This window comes from Pseudopipra pipra, chromosome 8 (genome assembly GCF_036250125.1).
Source record: "Pseudopipra pipra isolate bDixPip1 chromosome 8, bDixPip1.hap1, whole genome shotgun sequence".
Classification (NCBI taxonomy): domain Eukaryota; kingdom Metazoa; phylum Chordata; class Aves; order Passeriformes; family Pipridae; genus Pseudopipra; species Pseudopipra pipra.
Genome location: NC_087556.1, coordinates 1882331 through 1906127, shown reverse-complemented (window position 1 = coordinate 1906127; position 23797 = coordinate 1882331). Strand labels below are relative to the sequence as shown.

General features: G+C 44.1%; 1 protein-coding gene across 10 annotated transcripts in view; it reads left to right on the top strand.

Moving 5' to 3' along the window:
- PCDH15 (protocadherin related 15) overlaps positions 1–23797 on the top strand; it is a 701112-nt gene that overhangs the window by 462926 nt on the left and 214389 nt on the right. For 8 of the 10 annotated variants that reach the window (XM_064662188.1, XM_064662185.1, XM_064662184.1 and 5 more), the window contains 4 exons: positions 5635–5795; positions 9247–9402; positions 17002–17121; positions 22127–22237. In XM_064662188.1, the coding sequence (XP_064518258.1) occupies positions 5635–5795; positions 9247–9402; positions 17002–17121; positions 22127–22237 (548 nt within the window). Of the gene's footprint in view, positions 1–1018; positions 1119–1600; positions 2197–5634; positions 5796–9246; positions 9403–17001; positions 17122–22126; positions 22238–23797 lie in introns of those variants that run through there. The other 2 variants (XM_064662181.1, XM_064662182.1) reach the window with 2 other exon arrangements.

Sequence of the window (23797 nt, the reverse complement as noted above, 5' to 3'; positions counted from 1 at the left end):
TGGTGCTGGGTTGGTGGTTGGAATTGGTGATCTCCAACCTTAATGATTCTGTGTTTAATGTAAATTCTCTGATGAGTTCTTTGAACTTGTTGTACGGACTTGATTAATCTGCTGAAATGAGAAATATGTTCTGTGTAAACAGCAGAATATGAGTTTTTAATGATACTTGGCCCTTTTGTACATCAGACAGCTGAAGGGGCTGCTAATGTAACTTGGCAGTATCGGAGGTTATTCCTGCTCTTGCAGGTGGTTTTGTCTTTTCATCAACTTGGAAAGCAAGAATAAGTTTTAGACTGTTCTTGAAGGAAGGATAAATTTGTTTGGATGACAGAAAACTTCAGGGCTGTATTCATGTGCCAGCATTGCCCAGAGAAGCTGTGGTTGCCCCATCCCTGGAGTGTCCAAGGCCAGGTTGGATGGGGCTTGGGGTGACTTGGGCTAGTGGAAGGTGTCCCTGCCCATGGCAGGCGATGGAATGAGATGGTCTTTGAGGTCTCTTCCAACTCAGCCCAGTCGTAATTCCCTCACTCCTTGAAAAAGGGCTCTGCCCAAACATTCAACTAAAATAATCCCCAAATGTGTCTGAATGATGAAGAAGGGAGTGTTGCTGGGCACTGCCAGGCTGCTTTAGCAGAGCAGAAACGGCAACTTCCACATTTCATGGCTTTTGCACCCGAGGCTGGTGCCCTTCCCATAGAAAGTTCATCTTCTGCAGAGACTGGGCTGTAAAAACAAACCCTTCCCTGTTAGTTCAGCCAAATGAAGATTTTCAGCTTCTGGATTCCTCTCAAAGGAGGTCTGGTGTAGAACTACTGTAAAAATATTTACAGCCCCCTTTTGTTGTCTTGTTTTGTAGCGATCGTTGAATAATTGCAACAAGCTCAGGAAAATGATATTACATGTGAAAATAGTAGATCTTTCCTGTCTTGTACAGTCCATTGGTTTCTGACTGGTTTTGTTGTTTTTTTAGCAAATAGCTTGCTTGACTTTGATTCTTTGAGGCTTATCCTGCGCTAATCCCTTGACAGTCTGTATGGTCGTTCCACAAGGCACCTCAGTCATCAGTCAGGCTTCAGGGCAGGTGGAAAAGCAGCCAAACTCTGTGATCTCCATGGAAGGTGAAAAGCTGTTCTTAAAATCTGCCTGTGTTGAACTGCAGTCTCATTTGGCCACTATTGATAGTTCTTGGTGTTCTTTTCAATGACTTGGGCACAGAGGAGAGAAGGGCAGGCCCAGGGCAGTGCCCGTCCCTGTGCTGGCACCGCTGAGGGACCGCGAGGGCTGTGCCCAGTTCTGGGCCCTCAACAGGAGAGACCCGGAGGGGCTGGAGCGTGTGCAGGGAAGGGAACGGAGCTGGGGAAGGGGCTGGAGCAGCAGGAGGGGCTGAGGGAGCTGGGGGGGCTCAGCCTGGAGAAAAGGAGGCTCAGGGGGGACCTTCTGGCTCTGCAAGTCCCTGACAGGAGGGGGGAGCCGGGGGGGGTCGGGCTCTGCTGCCAGGGAACAAGGGACAGGAGGAGAGGGAACGGCCTCCAGCTGTGCCAGGGGAGGCTCAGGTTGGCCAGGAGGAGGAATTTCTCCCTGGAAAGGGTGGTGAGGCCTTGGCAGGGGCTGCCCAGGGAGGTTTGGAGTGCCCATCCCTGGAGGTGTCCCAGGAAGGCCTGGCCGTGGCACTCAGTGCTCTGGGCTGGGGGACAAGGTGGGCATCGGGCACAGGGGGGACTCGGTGACCTTGGAGGGCTTTTCCAACCTCAGTGATTCTGAGATTCTGTTTGTGCAAAGAATTGCAGAGGCAGATTGTGAACTTACTGTGAGACTTAATGGACAAACTGTTGATGCATCACAGCAGATTTATGGTTAAGAGGTTTCCTCTCTGGTATTTGAGGCCAAGGACAGAGACAGGATGTGAGGAACAAAATTACAGATATCTAAAGGGGGAAAGACCCATAATGTCAGATTCTTTGTAAATTAGGAGAATAATACTTTAAGGATGGCTATTTAAAGGCTTATTTGCAAACTGCTGTCTCTCAAAAAGAGAGTTTGAGTGCCTCATGAATATCTGAAGAAATTTCAGTCCATTTGTAAGAGGAAAAGAATTGCTGTATCAAACCAAACCAAACAGAAGTGCTTTGTGAAATCAAGCAGAGCTGTTACAGAGGGCAGCAGAGGAGAGTCCAGTGAGATGCAGAACTCAAAGCGGTGAGATCAGTTAAATAATGATCCTTTACTAGAGACTGTGAAGCTCATCACCACAACAAGATTTTAAGTTGATGAAATACTTTTTTTAAGTATGTAATTGGAATAATGTATTCTCAGGTCCATTGAAAAATAAAGCTGTTTGAGCTCTTTAGTCCTTGCAGATGGCTGAGTTAGGAAGAAGTCAATCTTCTTGTGTTTTGTAGAAACCAGGGACTGGTTTTCATGTAAGACAATCTTTAGGTTTTTATTTTTTTTAAACAGATTTCTAAGAGAGAAATAAACCCTCTGCATGTGTTGGCATTGTGTAGTTATCCTGGTTGCACAGAGAAGTTGCTGACACCCCATCCCTGGAAGTGTCCAAGGCCAGGTTGGACGGGGCTTTGAGCAACCTGGGCTAGTGGAAGGTGTCCCTGCCCATGGCAGGGGGTGGAATGTGATGGTCTTTAAGGTCCCTTCCAACCCAGACTGTTCTGTGATTCTATGAAAAGGTGTATTGCTGGGCAGCTGGGGTGGCTCTGTGTCCTTGAGACTCCTGCCGTGGTGCTCCTGTGAGGGATTGAAAACCTGAAAGAGTTTAATGACTCAAACATTCAGCAGAGGAGAAAAGGATCGTTCCCATGCCAAGGAGATAAGGGGCTGTTAGAAAAGAGGGTCTTTGGGGAGGCTTTGTGGGACCACCATTCAAAGGATCAGGGATAGCTCTGGAATCCTGGATTTTTTTTCCCTCTACCTCTATTTTCCTGTCCTCCCTTCTACCTTTCTTCTTCTCCTTAGAAGTTTAAATCCCTGTTGCCACGTGTTGTTCAGAAAAGTTTAATTTGCTGGCTGTTCAGAAAGGTTTAAATTGTTCCCACCACAGGCCATTCAACCTGTCATAAGGTCGAAATCGTTGCTGCCATAAATAAAAGTTTCTAATTGAACTTTGGCGTTGCTTCACCTTAATTTAGCCCAAGGGTACTCCCAAACTCGGAGTAGGCAGTCCAGGAATGTCCTCTAGGGACCTGATATTTTGCAGCTCTCCCAGAGCAGGTGGCCCAGGACTACCCTGTGGGGACAGAACAGCTGCTCATGGACTTACTAGTCTTGAACACCAGAGAGAAGCAAATCTGTTGCTGCTTTTCCCCTCCCCTGTTTCCTAATTATCCCTTGCAGGATATTTTCCCACTGCTTTCACAACTCTCTCCTGTTTCCATTTATGTATCATTTACTTCCTTCAGTTGCCCCAGTTCTTCCATCCCTTAAGCTCCTCTTTTCCCAGTCTGGAAAATTTCAAAGCAGCTGAAGCCATTAGGGGGGTGGTGGTGGTTACCTTGGGGTTTTTTGGGGGGGAGAACCTCTTGTTCAGATGACAAATTTGGATTACTGACCCTTCTTTGCATCATCTTTGAGTCACAGTCATGAGGGAAATACAAAAGCTGGTGGATTTTATAGATTTTAGAGGAATTGTTGAGGAGACATCAACCCTCTGGATTGTCACAGGGTTTGTAACAAGCTTTTTTTTCCTGGTGAAATCCTCTTTATGTTAAAACTCATGGTGGTGTCCAGAAGCTTCCAGGTGAAGCTCCTGGATCACTATAACTGTACAGATGTTATGGAACAAGAAATTGTTCCATAAAACACGTGGGTAGACACAGCGGCTGAAAAGCTGTTGCTCCTTGAACTTGAAACATTATCTTTGGTGCAAAGTTACAGATATTTAGCAATTTTTCATCTCTGCTGTGTTAAAACAAAATAATTTTAAATATCTGATTGAAAAAAACGTACTGGGGTGTTTTTCTCCCCAGGACTGTAAACCAGTTTGCTGGGGTTAAGATCAGTGATTAATTTTACTGTTTTATCCAAAAAAAAAGCATCAGCCCAACTTGGGACTATATATTTATGCAGAGTTGCTGTTTTGAAGTGAAGGTGTGAACAAACTTCATTCTGCACTTTGGAATAAATTATTTGGGCCCTTAATACAGGAGGTTACGTGATAAATATTTTAACCTAATTTAAATGTTCTGCAGCTCCTGACAGTCACAGATTTTCTCCCCAGTTGCTGGTGAACTTCCACAGAGATAATTCCTGGGAGTATTTCCGTGTGAAGCAGACAGGGTAGTGTTAATTTGTCAGAGAACTGAAATTTCAGAGAAGTGTTTATAAACACTGTGCCTGCCAACGCGAGGCACCGCGGGGCAGCGCTCGGGGTGGTTGGTCGTGCTTGACATCTGGGGAGTGAGTTGGAGTGTTTTACACAGGGAAAGGATGTGCCTTGTGGGTGCTGGGAATGACCAGAGCTGACTGTGGAAAGCAAGGCTTTGAACCCCAGGGTGGGACACGATGGTCTCTGGTGAGGCCCCGCCTGGGTCACTGTGCCAGTTCTGGTGCCTCCGGAATAGGAAGGTCGTGGAACTGTTGGTGGAGTCCAGAGGAGGCCACGGAGTTGCTGAGGGGACTGGAGCACCTCCCCTGTGGAGTCAGGCTGGGAGAGCTGGGAATGTTCAGCCTGGAGAGGAGAAGGTTGTGTGGAGACCTCACAGCACCTTCCAGGGTCTGAAGGGGCTACAGGGAAGCTGGAGAGGGACTGTTCGTCAGGAACTGGATCCACAGGACAAGGGGGAATGGCTTCACACTCACAGAGGGGAAATTTAGGTTGGATATATGAAGGAATATATCCACCCTCCTGTGAGGGTAGGGAGGCCCTGGCACAGGTTGCCCAGAGAAGCTGTGGCTGCCCCTGGATCCCTGGAATTGTCCAAAGCCAGGTTGGACAGGACTTGGAGCAACCTGGGACAGTGGAAGATGCCCATGGCAGGGGATGGAACAACAGGATGATCTTTAAGGTCCCTTCCAACCCAAACCGTGATTCTAGGAAAAAACCCCATGTTCTGGATGTTGACTGTCTGGCTGCTCCTCATTAAGTACTACCTTTGTCATGGTAAATGTAGTTTTCACATCTTTATCCTGCAAATTCATTTTCTGTTGCAGAGCAACTCAAGGTATAAACCCTTCTTTTTCCTGGAGAGCTTTATGTAACTGTGCTTTTTTTTTTCCCCCATCACCTTGATGTGTCACTCTTGCTGCAGCAAATTTATTCTGGGTTTGGTTGTTATTTCAGTGCTTTCATTTGTTTGAGGTGAGATTGGGTGATGGTTGCTCAGTGGAGGAAAAGCTCATCACGTTAAGTAGATCGCTGTATGTGATGGGTCTCATCGTCAATTTAAATTATTGTGCCTCGCAAGTGCTGCTTCTGGAATTGTCTGAAACAGCTGCAATGTCAGAGGCAGCTCTTCGCTACAGATAATGAGGTTTAAACCTCTTTAAACATCACTCAAAACATGAAATACCAGAAATCCGAGGTAAAAAACAGTATTTTGACTGTTGCTGTTGTTACAAAAATACATAAAAACGTAGGTTGCCCCTCTAAACGTCTCCCTGGTGTGTTTATTGTCCTTGCAGGCACTATCCTGGTTGACAACATGCTGATCAAAGGGACAGCAGGAGGGCCTGACCCCACCATTGAGCTCTCCTTGAAGGACAACGTGGATTACTGGGTGATCCTGGATCCCATCAAACAGACCCTGTACCTGAACAGCACCGGCCGAGTCCTGGACAGAGATGTGAGTCTGGGGGGGCTCTTTGTTTGCTTTCCTCCCCATGGACATCAATTCCTAATTAACCATAACCACCAGACCAACTGGAATATAATTCCTGCATCTATCTTGTCCCCAGATGGATGTGGACAGAGTTAATTGGATTCTTCATTAGGATTTATTGGGAGCACACAGAAACTTGGCCATGTGTGCAAATACTGTGTGTGGACAAACACAGCGATAAAGACCAGCCAAACAAAGGTGTGGGTTTACATCCAACCAAACTTGGCTCCTCTGCTGAATTAAATTTTTATTGTGCATTGAATTATGAGATGTGAGAAGAGCAAAGGATTTGTGACTACTACAAATCACTTACAAAGCTTGACATGTTCAATTGAGAACGTGCTGGTTTAGATTCTTTTTTTAGGGCAGCATAAAATTCATGTGGTACATTCATTCCTAATGGCATTGAAAGAAATACTGTCAGGCTAAGTTTGACTTTTATAAAAAGAAAGCTAAAAAGCACAAAAGAAATGGGAGTTTTCTCATCTAGGCTAATTTCATTGAAGAACAACACTTTAAATATAGAGATATTTTCTCACAGTGTTGCAGCATTGCTGCAGTTCATCAGAACCTGAAAGGAAAATTGACTCCAAAGTGCTGTAATCAATATGGCAAGGATGCTTTAAAACTCAGGAGTTCTACTTGGAGTGCGGGGAAGTTTGTTTTGTATTAGCTTGATTGATTAATTTGTCTTCTCCATGTGTTTTGAGATCTATTCATAAGTACCAAAAACAACATGCAAATTTTCCCTCATTTCCATTTTGAGCTGAAAAGAGCTAATTGAATTCAGCTGTTCTTAATTTAGTTTTAATTCACAAGCTGTTCTCAGATGCAGAGCACAGAGTGGCACAGTGGTCACGGTGGCAGAAGCCTCGTGGTGCCTCGGCAGAGCCGGCGCTTGTTCGAGCACCAAACAGCAGCTGCTGGAACATATTGGGCCTTTCAGTTTTCATTTTAAGTCAGAGCAAAAAAAATGAGAGCCTGGAATGGGAGGTGAGGCTTAAGAACCACTGTAAGAAATGCAGGGTCCATTCTTCCTCAGCCCACAGAATCCTGCACATCCGTGTGGGGTCAGGAACTGGCATTAATCCCCGTTAGGTCAATGCTAATTCTTTTTCAGTGCCCCTTTTAGTGACAGTTCTCTCCCTCAGGGGTTGTTCACCTGAGCTGCTTGACCTGAATCTTGCTTTACCAAAAGGACCTTGTTAGATTATTTGAGTTCCAGTATTAGCAACAATCTGAATCAACTCACAGATACTTCACATCCTATGAATTCACAGCCACTTTACAGTGATGCTCCTTGCCAGAAGGAGACTCAAGTCCAGAGGCCAATTGAAGTGTGTACCTATATAATTATATATAGATAATAATGTGTTTAAATTGGTATTTAAGGTATTAATTCCTCACTTTTTGCTGTGAACTTTTAACACGTCTTATCCCCGGTACTGTGTAAAATTACTCCTTTGTGGTTATTTAAGTTTAGTGGGCTATGAAAAGAGAATCTGGGATTTGAGGTCATTTAGGTTTTGGGTGTGAGCCCCACTGTAGATCTTCCATGGGCTCAGTGACTTGCTGGAACTCACAAGCCAAAGAAAATAAAAGCAGCCCTCAAAAACCCCGGTGACTGAGAAAAACTATGAAATGGGCTTGATCAATGTGGCTCTTTTGGGGCCAGGGGGAAGTGGTGGGTTGGCAGTGATGGGTTAACTGTTGGACTTGGTGCTCCTGGGGATCCTTTCCAACCTTAATGATTCTAAGATGCTGTTTCCAGCCTTCAGAACCAGCTCTGTGCTCACCCCCAAAATGCAAAATCATTCAGACTGTGGGTGGTTCCTTCTTTTGTTAACAAAAACCCCCAGATGTGTTTTTCTCATCTTTCAAGTTAAAACCAGGTGAAACTTTGTGGTACCAATGGAATTGGGGGGGTTTATTAAGTCAAACCTTCGCATTCAGTTTTTATTACAGAGGAAAGATATATTCTCTGATTCACAAATGGTGCATGTATAAGCACATTCAATATATTTGGGTACTCTTCCCATTTTTCTCTCCCTGCTGATTCAGTTATCCTGATCCTGTTCCTGTGTTTTATTACCTTTCTTGAAAGCAAATCTTATTAGATTCCATTGATTGATTTTACTAAGAATGGCAGTGTGTTTTCCAAATAAAATCAGATAAAAAGAAAATTCCAGACTTTACTTCCAAGTACTTAGGAAGGGTGAATAGTGATAGTTCAGAGCTGAAGGTGCCAGGAGCTGCTAAGAGGTGCTGGAATGATCTGTCCCCAGTGTCATAAACAATTCGTGCCATTGTGCCATTATGTATTTATTTTTTTTGCCTATGAATGCCCAGACTGATGAGAGTTTGTTTAAACACCTGATTTTAGATCTAAGCACTGACCCAGCAGAAATTGTACATCTGTGGAAGGAATGCTGGTCCTGTTTCTCTCATATTTTATCAAAAGCAACAAACTATTTTTTCCATGTTCTCGTAACAAAGACCAAATCCAGAATATCAAATAGTTATCAAATATCTATTTTTTTAACTAATTGTATTTTTCTTGGGCATGGCTAATAAATCTAGATCTACTCAGTAGTGTTTAAGCTTATTAAAGGCAGCCTAAAAATTCTTGGATCTTACTCAGATGAGTAGTAATAGACATTCCAGCCTAAATTTCTTTGCCCGTTCATCAAGTTTGGGAGTTATTTGTATTTGAATATTATGATGTTCACGGGAATGAAAACATCAGGAGTCTGGGTTGTCTACACTGAAGGTTGTTTCTGAAGTATTTGTAAATGTAAATGGGAGAAAATTGGATTTATTTTTGGTTTGACCTTTCAATTGGAGATAAGAAAGAAACAAGAAAGTCATTGGAGTGAGTCTGGAGGAGGGCACAGAGACACTCTGAGGGCTGGAGCCCCTCTGCTCTGGAGCCAGGCTGAGAGAGCTGGGGGGATTCACCTGGAGAAGAGAAGGTTCCAGGGAGAGCTGAGGGCCCCTCCCAGGGCCTAAAGGGGCTCCAGGAGAGTGGAGAGGGACTGGGGGCAAGGGGATGGAGGGATAGGACAAGGGGGAATGGCTTCCCACTGCCAGAGGGCAGGGATAGATGGGGTATTGGGAAGGAATCTTCCCTGTGAGGGTGGGGAGGCCCTGGCCCAGGTTGCCCAGAGAAGCTGTGGCTGCCCCTGGATCCCTGGAAGTGTCCAAGGGCAGGTTGGATGGGGCTTGGAGCAACCTGGGCTAGTGGGAGGTGTCCCTGCCCATGGCAGGGGGTGGAACTGGATGCTGTTTCTAGCCTTGCATTCCCGTGCAATGCAAACCATTCCAGGATTCTCTGAATTCCACCATTCATGAACCAAGGTTTCCCACCTGTGACATCTCCTCGGGATCTTTATAAAGGTTACATTTTCCCTTTCAGCCCCCAGTGTCCATCCAGTCCATCGTGGTGCAGGTGCAGTGTGTGAACAAGAAGGTTGGCACCATCATCAACCACGAGGTGCGGATCGTGGTGAGGGACCGCAACGACAACTCCCCCCAGTTCCAGCAGCAGCGCTACTACGTGGCCGTGAACGAGGTCAGAACCCCCCAGGCATCTTCCCTGTCAGTGCTAAACCCCGACTTCCAGTGCCTCCCATTTGAAAACCCCATAAATTCAGTCGTTTTCAAGCCCTTGCACTTGTGTCCCTTTAGAATCCGAAGCTGGGCCTCCACGAGTGAAGCGATTTCTGTGACATTAATGCAATTTTAGCTGCCAACGTGGAAGTAAAACAAACAGGAAGTAAAACAGAAAGTATTTTTTTTAAAAAATCCCACAAAAAACCCCAAAGTAAATAGTTCAGAAGGATTTGTTAACAATATTGAAACTTGGCAAAGTGCAGGTTTGGGTTTATTGCTGCTTCTCTTTATTGAATGATGTCTGTGGAAGGAATTATTTTGCTTTGTATCTTTATGGAGCAGAGAGCTGTGGATTGGACTTCTCTGTGTTATTTGAAGGCGAAAAAAACCCTATTTCTATCTTGGGCTGGTACAGCTTCATTTCACTTTACAGTTAAGTGTCTTATTCTCTTAGGGATGGAATAATCTGCTAATAAGCAGTACAAAGGATCTCTGTTTTCAGTGTTGGTATCTCGGGGCTTTAGTACTAAGAAGCAGAAGTGGAGACTTACATGCAGCAGTGGAAATATCCAGGCTGAAATTATGTGGAGAATGGAAGGTCTCGTGCAGGTGAAGGCTGAAAGAAGTAGAGTTGCTTTTAAAAAAATGAAGCTGTTAAATGTCTGTGTGCATTGTGTCCCCGTTGGGGTTTGGTTTGGGAGGCAGGACTGACTGCTTTCATGTTGTTTGGTTTGAATATAGTTGATTTACTGTTTCAAAAAGAAATCTCCTAGTTTTTTGTGTTTGGGAGATTCAGGTTTTTGAGGTGTCTGTGTGTTGTTCCAATCCCCAAGTGTGCAGCCATGTGCAGGACATCCCATTGCCCCCAGGAAAGGAGTGGGAGAGTTGGTTGATGGGTTTAACCCAAAAGTGTGCAGAAAAAGTCCCAAATCCACACATTATATTGAAATAGAGATTTGAGATAAGGATGTGCAGGCATCTCAAACTTCCTGGTCTCCTGAGAGGTGGCACCTTTTAGAGTGAGACTGTTTCCCCTCAGACAGATTTTTGGCCATCCTGGCTGGCGTGACTTACACTGCAATGTGGGGGTCCCAAAATACCATTGTGGGCACACCAGGAAAGTCCTCCTGATGCTTGTACGTGGTTTTCAAATTGGCCTTTACATGGCCATGGAATTTCTCTGTTTTACCAGTTTCTGGAACGTTTCTGGTCTGGAGTAAAGGCAACATGAACACGAGTCTGAAGTGCCTGTGTGGGCTGTGATGTAGGGCCAAGATCACTTCCAAAACCTGCATAATTTTGTGAGCAGAGCTGAGGGCTGGCAGTATGTCAGTGCTGTCACAGTGAGGAAACAAGGATTTTCCTTAATTAGATTGAAGTCCGAAAGGCAGAGTGAGAAATGCCCCACTCACAATTGTTTCTGTTATTGAGCAATGTTCCCTGCAAGCATTTATTTGCATTATTACTGGGCAAAATGTTGCTCTTTCCACCAGCTGAATCCTGATTTGATTAATATCTTAGGTTCATTTTATCCCTGTTCCACCTAGAACATCTGACATGGCACCACTGTGCCCTTGAGCAGCACTCAGGGGGTTAATGCTCCCGTTAATTAATTAACAGCAAAAAAATACACAGAGCATCTCAGACTTCCTCAAAGGTTTTAATGAGTGATTAATTTGTTTTAATGCTGCTTTATTCTGCTCCTAATTGGCACCGCCTCTAGTGAATTTAGGAACAGGAAAGCACTGGTATGAGGGATTTAGTGGTTGTTTTTTGCTTCTGTTTTTCGGTTGTTTGTAAACCAAAAAGTGCAGAAGTGCCTCTTTCCTAAGTAACATAAATCAAAGGACAAGTAGATTTTATTACATTTTGGAGAAATAGAATGGTTTTTATGTCAAGTCATCTTTATATTTGAACTGTCCACACCACAGTAAGATGAGTTTGTCACAGAAGCAGAGGGTACTGGTAATAGCAACATAAATCCTGGTTTCACCCGTGTCTTTTCCCTTTGCACAGAAAAAGACATGGTTTAAAAGCAAACCTGGATTTTTCCAGAAGGCTTAGAATCAGATGGATGGGGAAGGGTGGTGTCTGTTCTTTTTTATACCAAAAGGTGTTTCAGTTTTAATATTTGATTGGAATAACCCAGCACAGAGTTAGACCAAAATTAAATGGTGCAGAGAAGTTCATGTTCCCCTCCAGCACATGTGTGGGTTGAAACTGTGGCTTTTGCATCCAAGCATCAAAATTATCATTACATGTTTATTGAGGAAATACTTTTTTTCCAGAGGATTTTAATTGTTCTATTAAAAGTCCTCTTCAAGCCAAAGAATGAGTCTCAGCCGACTCCAGCTGCTCTCCACAGCATTTTGAATCTCCTCATGAAAGTAAAAACAACTTAAGGTTGATGTCCCCATTCTTATGGTAATTAGAAATACTCTGCAGAGTTATTTCCTCGGCTTTTTGCTTTACATATTTTTATTTATATGAAAGTATCACATCATTATTCATTTAGGGAAAAAAATCCTGACAGTGACATCAGCCTGAGGCTAAATCTGACTGGATGTATTAGTGACTTGAAGATAGGAGTTATTGCAGTATTAAAACAAAGTTCTGGAGCTGGGGTGGAATTCAGAAGAATTATGCAACTAATTAAAATTCCACAGGCAAATCTATAGCATTGCTGCAAGGGTTTTAAATTTATGTATCCTAATGTGGGGATTAGGAAGTAAAATCTTGTACTGCTGAGGCACCATTGTGGTTGTGTTTTGTGTTAAATACAACTTATCTTGATAGTTTTTATCTGAGCTGAATGCAGCTCCAATTCAGCATTGCCTGGGTTTCCTAAAACTGACTTTTTTGGTCTTAGTTTTTCCACTTACCCGAGTCCTGCAGAGGTGTTGGGAAGCCCAGGAGCTTTTAATACTGGAAATGGTAGTGGAGTGACTAGAACACGGTTGAAGTCAGTATCATTATTAAATGTGCATAACTGTAGAGCTGCTTGGAACCCAAAACTGTAGGGTTGGTTTGTTTATTGATTTTGGGGTTCTTCTCCTACCCCACCCTTAAGTTGGGAGAGATGGGAATCCTTTGCAAAATGAGTGTGTCTTGAACTTCAGTAATTTCCAAACTTTGGCTTTGGGCTGTTGAGAATTATAACTTGTGCTGAATTTTCATTTCTTGTTGTGTAATTATTGCTGTCTTTTTTCCTTGTGGTATGGAAATAATTAATCTCTGCAGGTAGACATCATCAAAAGAATGTTAGCTCAGAATGATTAACTGGAAATCTTGCTTTGCTCTGCTCTTTGGGGCCCCTGTGAAAAATTATTCATTTTTAACTTTGTAAATAGCCAATAATAGGAGAATTCATTTTCCAAATGTTTTATGGAAGAACTGAGCATTCCTGCCCGCATCTAGACTTCTAATAGACATAAATCACATTGAGGGAAGTTTTTAAGCATTACAGCTGCAGACTGTGGATGAAGAAGATGTATGGTGTGCATTTCCTCTCTGTTTGTTTAATTGCATTCTTTTTGAAATCTTCCTTGTTTCTTGTCACCGTGGTTCTTTTTCACTGGGTTGAACTCCCACAGAGATGATTCTCCTCAGGCTGTCATGTACACTCAGATAATTGTTTCTTTACAATTCCTAATGGTTTATCTTGCAGAAGGTAAGACACTCAGCGTGGTCAAACACTTTGCTACATAACTCCAGTACCTTTCTGTAGGAGACAATAAAGGTTCATAGGGAGAAACAAAATTCCAGTCTTTAAGTAAAGAAATCTTTCCTAATATCCCACCTGAGCCTCCTCTGGCTAAATAGTCACACTTTATTAGGTGAACTGAGTTCCCCCTTGTTGTTCCAACAATAAACTGACAGAAATCCCTCACAAATTTTGGGGTAAAAGTGTTATGGTAAATGCAATAGTAAGAAGTGATATTGCTGGCTAAGGGTGAATCATTGTAATGCTGAGATCTCAGTGCAAAAATATTGTGTGGCTTTGAATGCTGAGGGGCCTCTCTCAAATGATTGGAAGTGGGTTTTGAAGCATCTAGTTAAGAGCTCATCTGAATTTTTCTAAAAGCTGAAGGAGTCTCTAATGTGAGATCTTGAGCAGGCTGGAAAGAGGAGTGAAATGAGGGAGTGGTGGGGATTTTTGTCTCTGTTATTTCTAGTATCACTTGTGTTGCATAAAGAAAATGTACATAAAGTGAAAAGCTGCGTGTCCTGAAGGTCTGCACATCTGCAGTCAGTTATTTTGGATGCAATACATTAAATCCAGGACTTTAGCTTTTGACTTTTACTGTTGGAGCGTGCAATGGTAATTCTGGTGTTTACTGATAGTTCATTTTTACAACTGTCTCCTTTGTTATCACTTAATAATGTGCTTTACAGTGCTGGAGCCTTTTTATGTTGGCCATCCGTTATCTGCACCCTGTCAGAGCCCTGATACAGCTGCTCTGAGGGAGACAGCAAATAACTCTTGCTTTTCCAAGCCTTTCTGTGCTTCTGGAGAGCACCACAGCTCCTGGCCCTTCAGCTGGGAGCACTTGGGCAGGCCCAGCCCTTCCTCAGCCTCTTGGCAGCTGGGAGGTTCCCGCTTGGAATGGTCTGGTCCTTTGGAATGCTGGCTGGAGCTCTGCCCCCTCCCTTTGCAGGGCATGGTGTCACAGTGTCCGGCTGGTGGGAGCAGCACAAACCCCCTGGGGGTTCCTATCAGCTCCTGGGCTGGTTGGATGGGGCAGGATTTTAAAAATATTTTAGTATTTACTGTATTTTAGTGTAATATTGTTTGGAAAAATATGAGACCCCACCAGGAGTACGGTGTCCATCTCTGGGGTGCTCAGCACAGGAAGGATGTGGAGCTGCTGGAGCCAGTCCAGAGGAGGACACGGAGATGCTCCAAGGGCTGGAGCCCCTCTGCTCTGGAGCCAGGCTGGGAAAGCTGGGGGGATTCACCTGGAGAAGAGAAAGATCCAGGGAGAACTGAGAGCCCCTCCCAGGGCCTAAAGGGGCTGCAGGAGAGCTGGAGAGGGATTTTGGAGAAGGACCTGGAGGGACAGGACAAGGGGGAATGGCTTCCCACTGCCAGAGGGCAGGGATAGATGGGATATTGGGAAGAAATTCTTCCCTATGAGGGTGGGGAGGCCCTGGCCCAGGTTGCCCAGAGAAGCTGTGGCTGCCCCTGGATCCCTGGAAGTGTCCAAGGCCAGGTTGGACGGGGCTTGGAGCAACCTGGGCTGGTGGAAGGTGTCCCTGCCCATGGCAGAGGATGGAACAAGATGAGCTTTACATCCCTTCTAGCCCAAACCATTCTGTAATTCCACATGTCTAATGTCTACAGAGCTGCTCCTCTCAGCTCCACCCAGGAGCACCAAGGCTTTTCCATGTTTGCACCCCAGAACCGTGGGAGATTCCCATCATATGCCACCCCCTGAGGAGCCAACAGTGCCTGGCTCCTTCCCCTAATGAGACTGTTAATTACCCAGAGATGAATGGGTTAAGCCCTTTTCTTTGGAGCTGTTCAGGGTGTCAGTGCCTGGGGGCTGAGGGGTCTCTCTGAGGATGGTGGGACTGCCCTGGGTGATCCGTGGGCAAGCCCAGAGCCTGGCCCAGCCCTCAGGAAAAGGGTGTTGAGAGGGGAAAATGCTGTGTGGCAGCAAGGAGAGAGGAGCTGGGAGTTCAGGAGTGATGCTGAGCCTGCACAGAGGGGTGGGATAGAAGGGAAGGTGCTGTTCTGTCTTCCCTTGTCCCCATCCCAGTGTGTTTTTAATTGTTGGTACATCAACTTAATGTCTCCCAAGGCTCATCTCTCCTGCCTGTGTGGCCCATGGCTCCGTGCTCTCCCTGTCTCTGCCCTCAAGCACATTGGATTTTCCTCCCCTGAGCTGCTGAATTTTTCCTAATATCCAACATGAACCATCCTTGGCTGAACAGTCACATTTTATTGGGTGACCTGAGTTCCTCCTTGTTGTTCCAATAATAAACTACCAGCAGCCTGTCAGAAATCCCTCACAAATTGTGAGGGGTCGAATTGTCATGGCTGGCAAGTGGCCAATGCAACAGGAAGAAGTGATGTTGCTGGCTAATGGGAAAACATTGTAATGCTGAGATCTCAGTGTAAAAATACTGTGTGGCTTTGAATGCTGAGGGGCCTCTCCCAAATGATTGGAAGTGAGTTTTGAAGCATGAAATAAGTTTTGAAGCGTGGATGCTGAAAAAGGGGTGAGAGGGGGCCTGGGTGGTGAAAAAAAACCTCTGTAAAAACCATCCTGGAAATTTTCCAAGCTGTTTTTTGGGTTTGCTTTGGTTTTCTATCCCCTTCCAAAAACATGAGAAAGCCCCTTCCCCCCTGCACATCCTAATCCTACCCCTTTAGTAGGTATGAGGGTACAATCAACTTCCTACACCCACATATGACACTTCTACTGCCTGTCCCAGGAGCAAGTAAGTCAAGGTTGCAGCAAAACATAAACATACATAGTTATTGTGGCCTAAGTGTGGATAGTGTAAGTACTGTAAATTAAACCCTACCTGTTTCACAGCAAAAATGCTTTGACTTGATGTTTTTTATTTCAAAGATTCAGTATTCTCAGCCCTGAAAACGTTTCTCAGGGAACTCTGTCAACCATTGCACACCTAATTAGCAGCTTTATAAATAAAACAGGAACTATGACTGTAAGAGGAAATGGAGAGTTAATTATTTGCTTTGTGGTGTGAACTACAAAATATGAATGTGAAATAACATCCAGATCTGCAGCAAACATTTGACTGACTGTCCTTTGCCACCTTCTCTTTTTACGGCATTTCAATCCTTTTTAGTCAGTCTGGGTTTAAATATGAGCAAAAACTTCATATAAAATTAGGAAAAAAGAAGAGGAGCCAGTGGGACTCTGAATTTAAGGGCCACAAATTTGGGGGTGATGAGAGCAGCGGAAAGCAAGGGCTGTGTTGGATCCAGAACTGTTTGTTCATTTGTTTTTCTCTTTCAGGTTGATTACTCACAAAGTTTCCTGAATATTAAAATTCAGAAACGATGACTCCAAAGAAATCTTCTGTCCTTGGTCTCAATGGTCTTGATTTCATGCTATTTATCTGTGCGAGGATAATTATAAATTGATTCTTTTTCAGAATATAATTTAATGGGTATTCAGTTGCTGCCAACACAATATTGGAGCAACAGCATCATTCTTGTGTTTAAAGCCATAAAGCTCTCTGGGTGTCTGTGTTTGCATGTAACAATATTAAGCTGGCACTGTTCATGTTGCCATGAAGACACTGTCAAATAAGTTCTGTTTACATTTGCAGCTCAGCTTTGTTTTCCTTCCTGAGTCTGAAAAGCAGCTTTTACTGGTTTTAATCTATATTTATTTCATGAGTTCTTTCAGTTTTAAATTTATTTTTTTTTCTAAATAAACGAGGCTCTGTCTTGGTGCATTATAGCCCAGAGTTGGGGGGGGAAATAAAATAATAATAAAAAAGACTTCAAAGAGTTGTTTAATTGTTTGTTGTATACCTTAAGGTTCTAATGGGTGTCTGTGTGTCACTGTTGTTGCAGTTAACTCCAGTTGGAACCACCATCTTCACAGGATTTTCTGGAAACAATGGTGCTACTGACATTGATGATGGTCCCAATGGCCAGATCGAATATGTCATCCAGTACAATCCTAATGACAAGGTAAATCCATTGAGGGCTTTTTTCTACACCTGATAGATTCACAGCTAAGGTATTCATAGCATGGCTAAATTACTCTCAAAAGAGACCTTCTGACTTTCCTCACAAAGTCATTTATATTTAAAGATCGCTGTTTGTTGTGTTTTTTTAAAAAGGTTTATATATTATTAAAATGAAACTCTAGTGATCCTTACCATTGCAAACACATGATGTTAGAGCAAACAGTTTAAAGGTACTAAAATAAATTCTCTTTAGGGTTAGATGGGGGATTTTCTCCATTAGAACAAGGTCTTGAACGTGAGTGATTTCTGTGAAGTGTCCAAATGCATCTTTGGAGCAAATTGGAAGTAATTTTAGCAATGCTCCTTTGCAAACCCTGGGCTGTGAGCTCAGTTGTGGTGGATCAGCTGGTGGGGGAGTTTGTTCAGCAGCCTAACCTGGTTTTTTAGCCAGGGCACAGATGTTCAAGTGTGTATGTGGGGGTGAAACAGAGTGCATAGATTTGGTAACCTCTCACTGAAATTCCCTGCTTTTCCCGAAGGGGAATTGGAGCAGAAATGGTTTTGTGGGAAAGCAGCAACCTGGTTTCCAGTTGGGTTAGAAACGCAGGCACACAGCTTGGGATTCAGCTGGCACCATCAAAGCTGTGCCCCCAGAAAGGCTTCAGTCCTGTTCCCACTGAATTCAACACAAATTGAAATATCTGCAATTGCAGTTGTTGCTTATACTTTGTGGGAGGTAGAACTGTGTGGAACAGTGACAGTATCAGGGAATAATTCACTGAGAACTAATGATGGGAGACCCTTCTTTTTTTACTTTTTGCTGGGGTGGTTGTTGATCTTTGCATACTGACATGCTGAGGTGCAATATTTACTTATTATATCTGCATGTTTGGAGGACAGAGGTGGTTCCTTGGAAAGCTTTGCAGCATCTTAAGCCATAATCTTGTCTGGGAAAAACTGGGAAAGAGGCAGTGTCTTTTGTCCAAAGGTAGAATTGGGATGTTAGGTTTTTGGGAGATGGGGAATTTTCTGGTTTTATATGTTGTGTATATTTGGAATTCTTTTGGGGTTTAAAAGTTTGCAGTCATTTTCAGAGACTCAATTGACTTCACAGACTTGAGCAGTCTCTCAAGTTCTGACACTTCCTGCAGTGAGACAGCCTGGTCTAGTTGGTGGCCCTGTCCGTGGCAGGAGGATTGGACTAGATGGCCTTTAAGGTCCCTTCCAACCCAAACCATTTTATGATTCTACTTAAAAGAGTAAAATTTGTAGTGCATGATGTCCTGCATGTCACCCTGTAAGCTGTTCTTTGTACTGGTGTTATGTATGACTGAAGTATTTATTCCCTAAGCTTTTATAAAGAAAGGGAAGGGTTTTCTGTGGAAATAGTGAGCACTAAAATGTTCTGTCAACATCATCTTAACTGTTTGCATGACAGAAGTGTTGACATGACTAAAAAAACCAATCCATAAATGCTGTTCCACTACCACAAATATTTGAAAAGTAAATAGAAGACAGGGAGGATTGAAAGGAATGCACATGTAGTTTCAAATTTGCAAAGAAAATCCCCAGACAAGCTTTGAGTTCTTCTCCACTCTTCTGTATTACCCTTAACTTACAATACCAAAGAAAACCAGCTCAAATAATCTCTTTCAGTAAAGACTGTGATGAAGATGTTTGCACTGAGAAAATACTTCTTCCATGAAGTGCCTCTTCCAGATAACTTTGAAAATTGAAAGTGTTTTAAAATAGTGAAACATTTTAGCATGCATTGACTATGTTTGTGTACTAAAAACAATTAAAACTATTTTTAAAAAGTATTTCTATAAAGATGTATTGAGCCACAGTGAAGTAGAAGAACTGCTTTGTATTTAAGTTGCTATTAAGTCCTAGCACTGCATTGAACAAAGGCATCCTGGGAAATCATTCTGAAAGCATCTCCTTGAAATAAAGATGCTTTATTGCATCTTTGCTGTACTATTTTGTATCCCAGATTAAATAAATCTGCTGCTTTCATCTGTTGATATGTGCACAACATTGCATTTGGAGCGTGTGCAAGACAGACATGACTTATCATCATGCTGAGCTGCTTCATCTCTGCTGTCAACTTGCCAGAAAGTTCCTGTGTGATACATGCTGAAAGTGGATTTTTCTTCCTTAAACTGGGAAAAACCAGGCTCCAAAAATGCAGCTTAGTGCAAAACATCTCTACTTGCTGCTGCTTGTTGTGGGATGAAGTTGCCCACGGTATTGTTTGACACCAGTGAGACCATTAGAAAAGCAGGCTGATTGTAGCTCATAATCATGGACTTGTTAGGGGAGGAAAAGGCCTTTAAGATCATCAAGTCCATTGGACTCAGTGATCCCTGTGGGTCTCTTCCAACTTAAAATGTTCTGTGAAATTCTGTGGACCATCAACCCAGCAGCACCAGCATAACTTTCATTGGAGACTAATGCAGGCATTTGGAAAAAAAAGCCCAACCTATAAAAACAAGAGGTGTTACTCTAGAAATTCAATTTAGCTTTATTATTTTTTGTGTTTAATTGGGAAGATATATAAAAGCCAGGGAGAAAAATCAATGCCAGATATACTTGCTGTAGGGCTGGGCTCTAGCTGTCATGTAAAGGAATGCCATAAAACTTCTCCTGGCTGTTACAAGCTAAGGATTAAGTCACTTCACTTACCAAAAACATTCTGTCTCCTGATGCAAAGTGAGGGCTCTATTTATACCTGAGGGTTATTACTACAAATGTATCCTGAAAACTAGTTCTGGACTCCCTCCCTGCTTGCTGATTTTATGGAGATCTGTTGTATTGTGTTTGCTGAGGATTCTAAATGTTTTGAGATAATCTGGAATTAGGGAATGTGCATAATGCTGTTGCATTACACTCTGGGGAGTAATTTGATTTGTGTTTTCCTGGTGGCTTAACCCATTTTATAATTTGCTGGCCCGTGGTCAAAACTATGGGCCAACAAGGGTTTTAAGTTATGGAGACTCTTGTGCAGAAGCATTTTGTTGTCTCTGTTTTGAAATGAGAGGAGAACCAGGTTTATTCTCTTGGAGAGAGCAGTTGACAAAGGAATGTCTTGATATTCCTGACTTCCAGACTGCTCATTTCTGTATTAGAGGGAAATCCAACTGAATTGTTTCGGTGGGAAAAGATTTCCAAGATCACCCAGTTCAGCATTCCTTCAGCACTGCCAAGGTCACCACTAACCCATGTCCCCAAGTGCCACATCCACACATCCTGTGAGGCCCTCCAGGGCTGGGCACTCCAAACCTCCCTGGGCAGCCCCTGACAAGGCCTCACCACCCTTTCCAGCAACAAATTCCTCCTCCTGTCCCACCTGAGCCTCCCCTGGCACAGCTGGAGGCCGTTCCCTCTCCTCCTGGCCCTTGTTCCCTGGCAGCAGAGCCCGACCCCCCCCGGCTCCCCCCTCCTGTCAGGGACTTGCAGAGCCAGAAGGTCCCCCCTGAGCCTCCTTTTCTCCAGGCTGAGCCCCCCCAGCTCCCTCAGCTGCTCCTGCTGCTCCAGCCCCTTCCCCAGCTCCGTTCCCTTCCCTGCACACAGTCCAGCTTTTAGTTTTCTTGGAGCTTCATTGAAGTTTGGGTTGAAGAAGAAATAAATGGTGTTTGCAGAGGGATCGGGGTTGAGCTGATGTGGTACCTTCAAACTTACAGCTGGAAGCTCAGCTTTAAATCACCCCTGAACGATTGCATTTCAGTGCTGAGTTGGAGTAAAAGGAGACTCCAGGTACAGGCAGTTTGGGAAGAGGTCAAATGTTGGATAAGAATAAGAATCTGGCTGCCCCATCCCTGGAAGTGTCCAAGGCCAGGTTGGATGGGGCTTAGAGCAACCTGGGCTAGTGGAAGGTGTCCCTGCCCATGGCAGGGGTGGAACAAGGTGAGCTTTCAGATCCTTCCAACCCAAACCATTCCATGATTCTATGGTTTCTACTTTGCCTCAGTATAAATGACATCATTGATTTCTTTCCCCCCAGTAGGAACTGTGTATGTTTTATCCCACAAGATGAGTCCCAAGCTCGGATATAAGCAAACAGTTATTTAGCAGAATCTGGGAGGTACTTCCCAATCCTGTTTTCCTGCACACCACAGACACCTGCAGCATGGTGAATTTAACCAGCAATCCCGTTTATCTGCTGAAAAATGAACTGCAATTTTAGCAATTGTTTGGACTCTGAAAGGCCCTGTTTGTGTGATCTAAGGGAAGAATGGTACCGTGTCCCTCTGCCTGCTTTCTGTGCAGAGAACTGGGAATATTGCATTGCTACTGCCTGTTCAACCTACCTAAATGTTACCTGTGTTCTAATGGTAAATGGGCACACAGAAGGATTTTTTTGATGTGATTAATTTGGTAGAATTGGAACTGGATCTCAGGTCAGAAACCTGTGTATCTTGCAGTGCCCTGCTGCCACTTGTGCCCCAGCTTTGTAACCTGAGTCTGTGTGAGCAAATCCACAGGACAAATTGGATTTCACCTGGTTTGGCACCCTGATCTACCCTGAAATCTGAATTTACTGGTGTATGAACATATGCATGAACTGGCATCTGAGTGTGTGCCTGGTGCTCTGTGTGTGTTTCCCACTTCATTGCCCTCATGAAAGCCAGAATAAAGAGCAGATAAGTACAATAATGTGGATTTCTCAATCTCCAATACTCAATAATTTCTTCCAAACACACCACTGCAAATTCAGGCTGGTAAATGGGAAAGAAGCAGAATAGTCAGACTTCAGTTTGTGGTTGGAAGTAGCAATGGATATGTAAAGAATCCAAGAGAATTCTGTTACGTACAGATTATTTCTTGTGGGGTTCTTATGGAATAAATTGGGGGGGAGAAAACTTAGAAAACTTTGAAATCTCTGATCTGAAGAGCAGATGCAGTCTTGGAATGGCAGCCAATGGATCATCCCATTGCAGCCCATCTAAAACCCATTTCAAGTGTGAAGCATGTTCAGCTTTATCAGATTGTTTTCTCTTTTGCAGGCTTCCAACAGGACCTTTGATATTCCTCTCACTTTGTCCGGAGCAGTAGTTCTACGGGAAAGACTAAATTATGAAGAAAAGACTCGTTATTTTGTCATTGTTCAAGCAAATGTGAGTATAAATCTCTTAAAGGCCATTTCTGCCACTGATTTAGGTGGGTTTTTAGTTTCCTTTCCAAGCAAAGGCAAAGCCTTGCTGCAATATCAGGTCTGATAAATCCTCTTCTCCTGAAGATCTAATTTAAGATTTATCTGGGCTGCTGAAAGCTCAGACATATTATTACTGGTTAAAAAAGCCTGCTCAGTGTGTGTGACAAGCCAACCTTTTTGGCACAAGGAGCAAGTTGCAAATTTGCAGTGCAGCCCATGCAGAAAAGTGCAGTCTGGTGGCACTAAGTGTTCATTTTCTAACAAATCTGGCAATGCTAATTTGAGCTTAAAGGAGTATAATGGATACAATTTCCTTGTATCCTTCAGGTTTGAAATGCATTTTGCTCTAAAGAGGTGATTTTTCCTTCAAGTCATATCACAAGTGTGCAGAGAGGTTTTTCCAGAGTGGCTGGCAGTGGATAATACGCGGAGAAGGAAAGCGATGTTTAAACTATATCTCAGATATCTGTCATCAGAGAAGTTTTTTGGTGCCCTTGAGGGCTGTGGAAGCTTTTTTCCCTTGTTGTCCTTCTGATAACAGCTGTAAATGAAAACTTCTCCTTTGTTGTTTACCCTGTTGTGATACGACCTCGTTCGAGGGAAATGAGGCAGCTGGAGATATCTCGCTCCCGAATCCTCACGTTTGGGGTTCTGTCATCTCCCCGATACAGAAGCACAGATACATTTCACAGTCTGTTTTCCTACATATTTTGTGGCATGTTCAGCATTCTGCCAACAGAAGACAGGCTGTGGGGCTGGCTCAGTGCTTCCTGAGCTTCTGCCCTGCTCAGGTGAGACCCCCCCTGCAGAGCTGCCTCCAGCCCTGGGAACAGCCCAGCAAGGACATGGAACTGCTGGAGCCAGTCCAGAGGAGGCCCCAAGAGGATCCGAGGGCTGGAGCAGCTCTGCTGGGAGGAAAGGCTGGGAGAGCTGGGATTGTTCAACCTGGAGAGGAGAAGCTTTGGGGTGACCTAAATGTGGCCTTCCAGGGCCTGAAGGGGCCAACAGGAAAGATGGAGAGAGATTATTTCCAAGGGCCTGGAGTGACAGGACAAGGGGGGATGGCTTTCCACTCCCAAGAGGGCGGGGATAGATGGGATATTAGGAAGGAATTCCTCCCTGTGAGGGTGGGGAGGCCCTGGCACAGGTTGCCCAGAGAAGCTGTGGCTGCCCCTGGATCCCTGCAAGTGTCCAAGGCCAGGTTGGACGGGGCTTGGAGCAACCTGGGCTAGTGGGAGGTGTCCCTGCCCGTGGCAGGGGGTGGGGATGGCTGAGCTTTAAGGCCCCTTCCAACCCAGACTATTCTGGGATTATAAAACAGCACAGGATGCATTTCATTCCCTCTGTTGTCTGTGGTGTGCAATCACACTTCTGCTCCACTGGTCACAGTATCAGCAGTTTGTTGTTCTTGCATCTCGAAGATACTGCATGGAATTAATTCCTCTGGAGCTGCTTTGATCCAGTATCACTCAAAAGCACATACTGAGGGAATGTAAGGATAGTTTAGCTGAGGAGGGCTGCT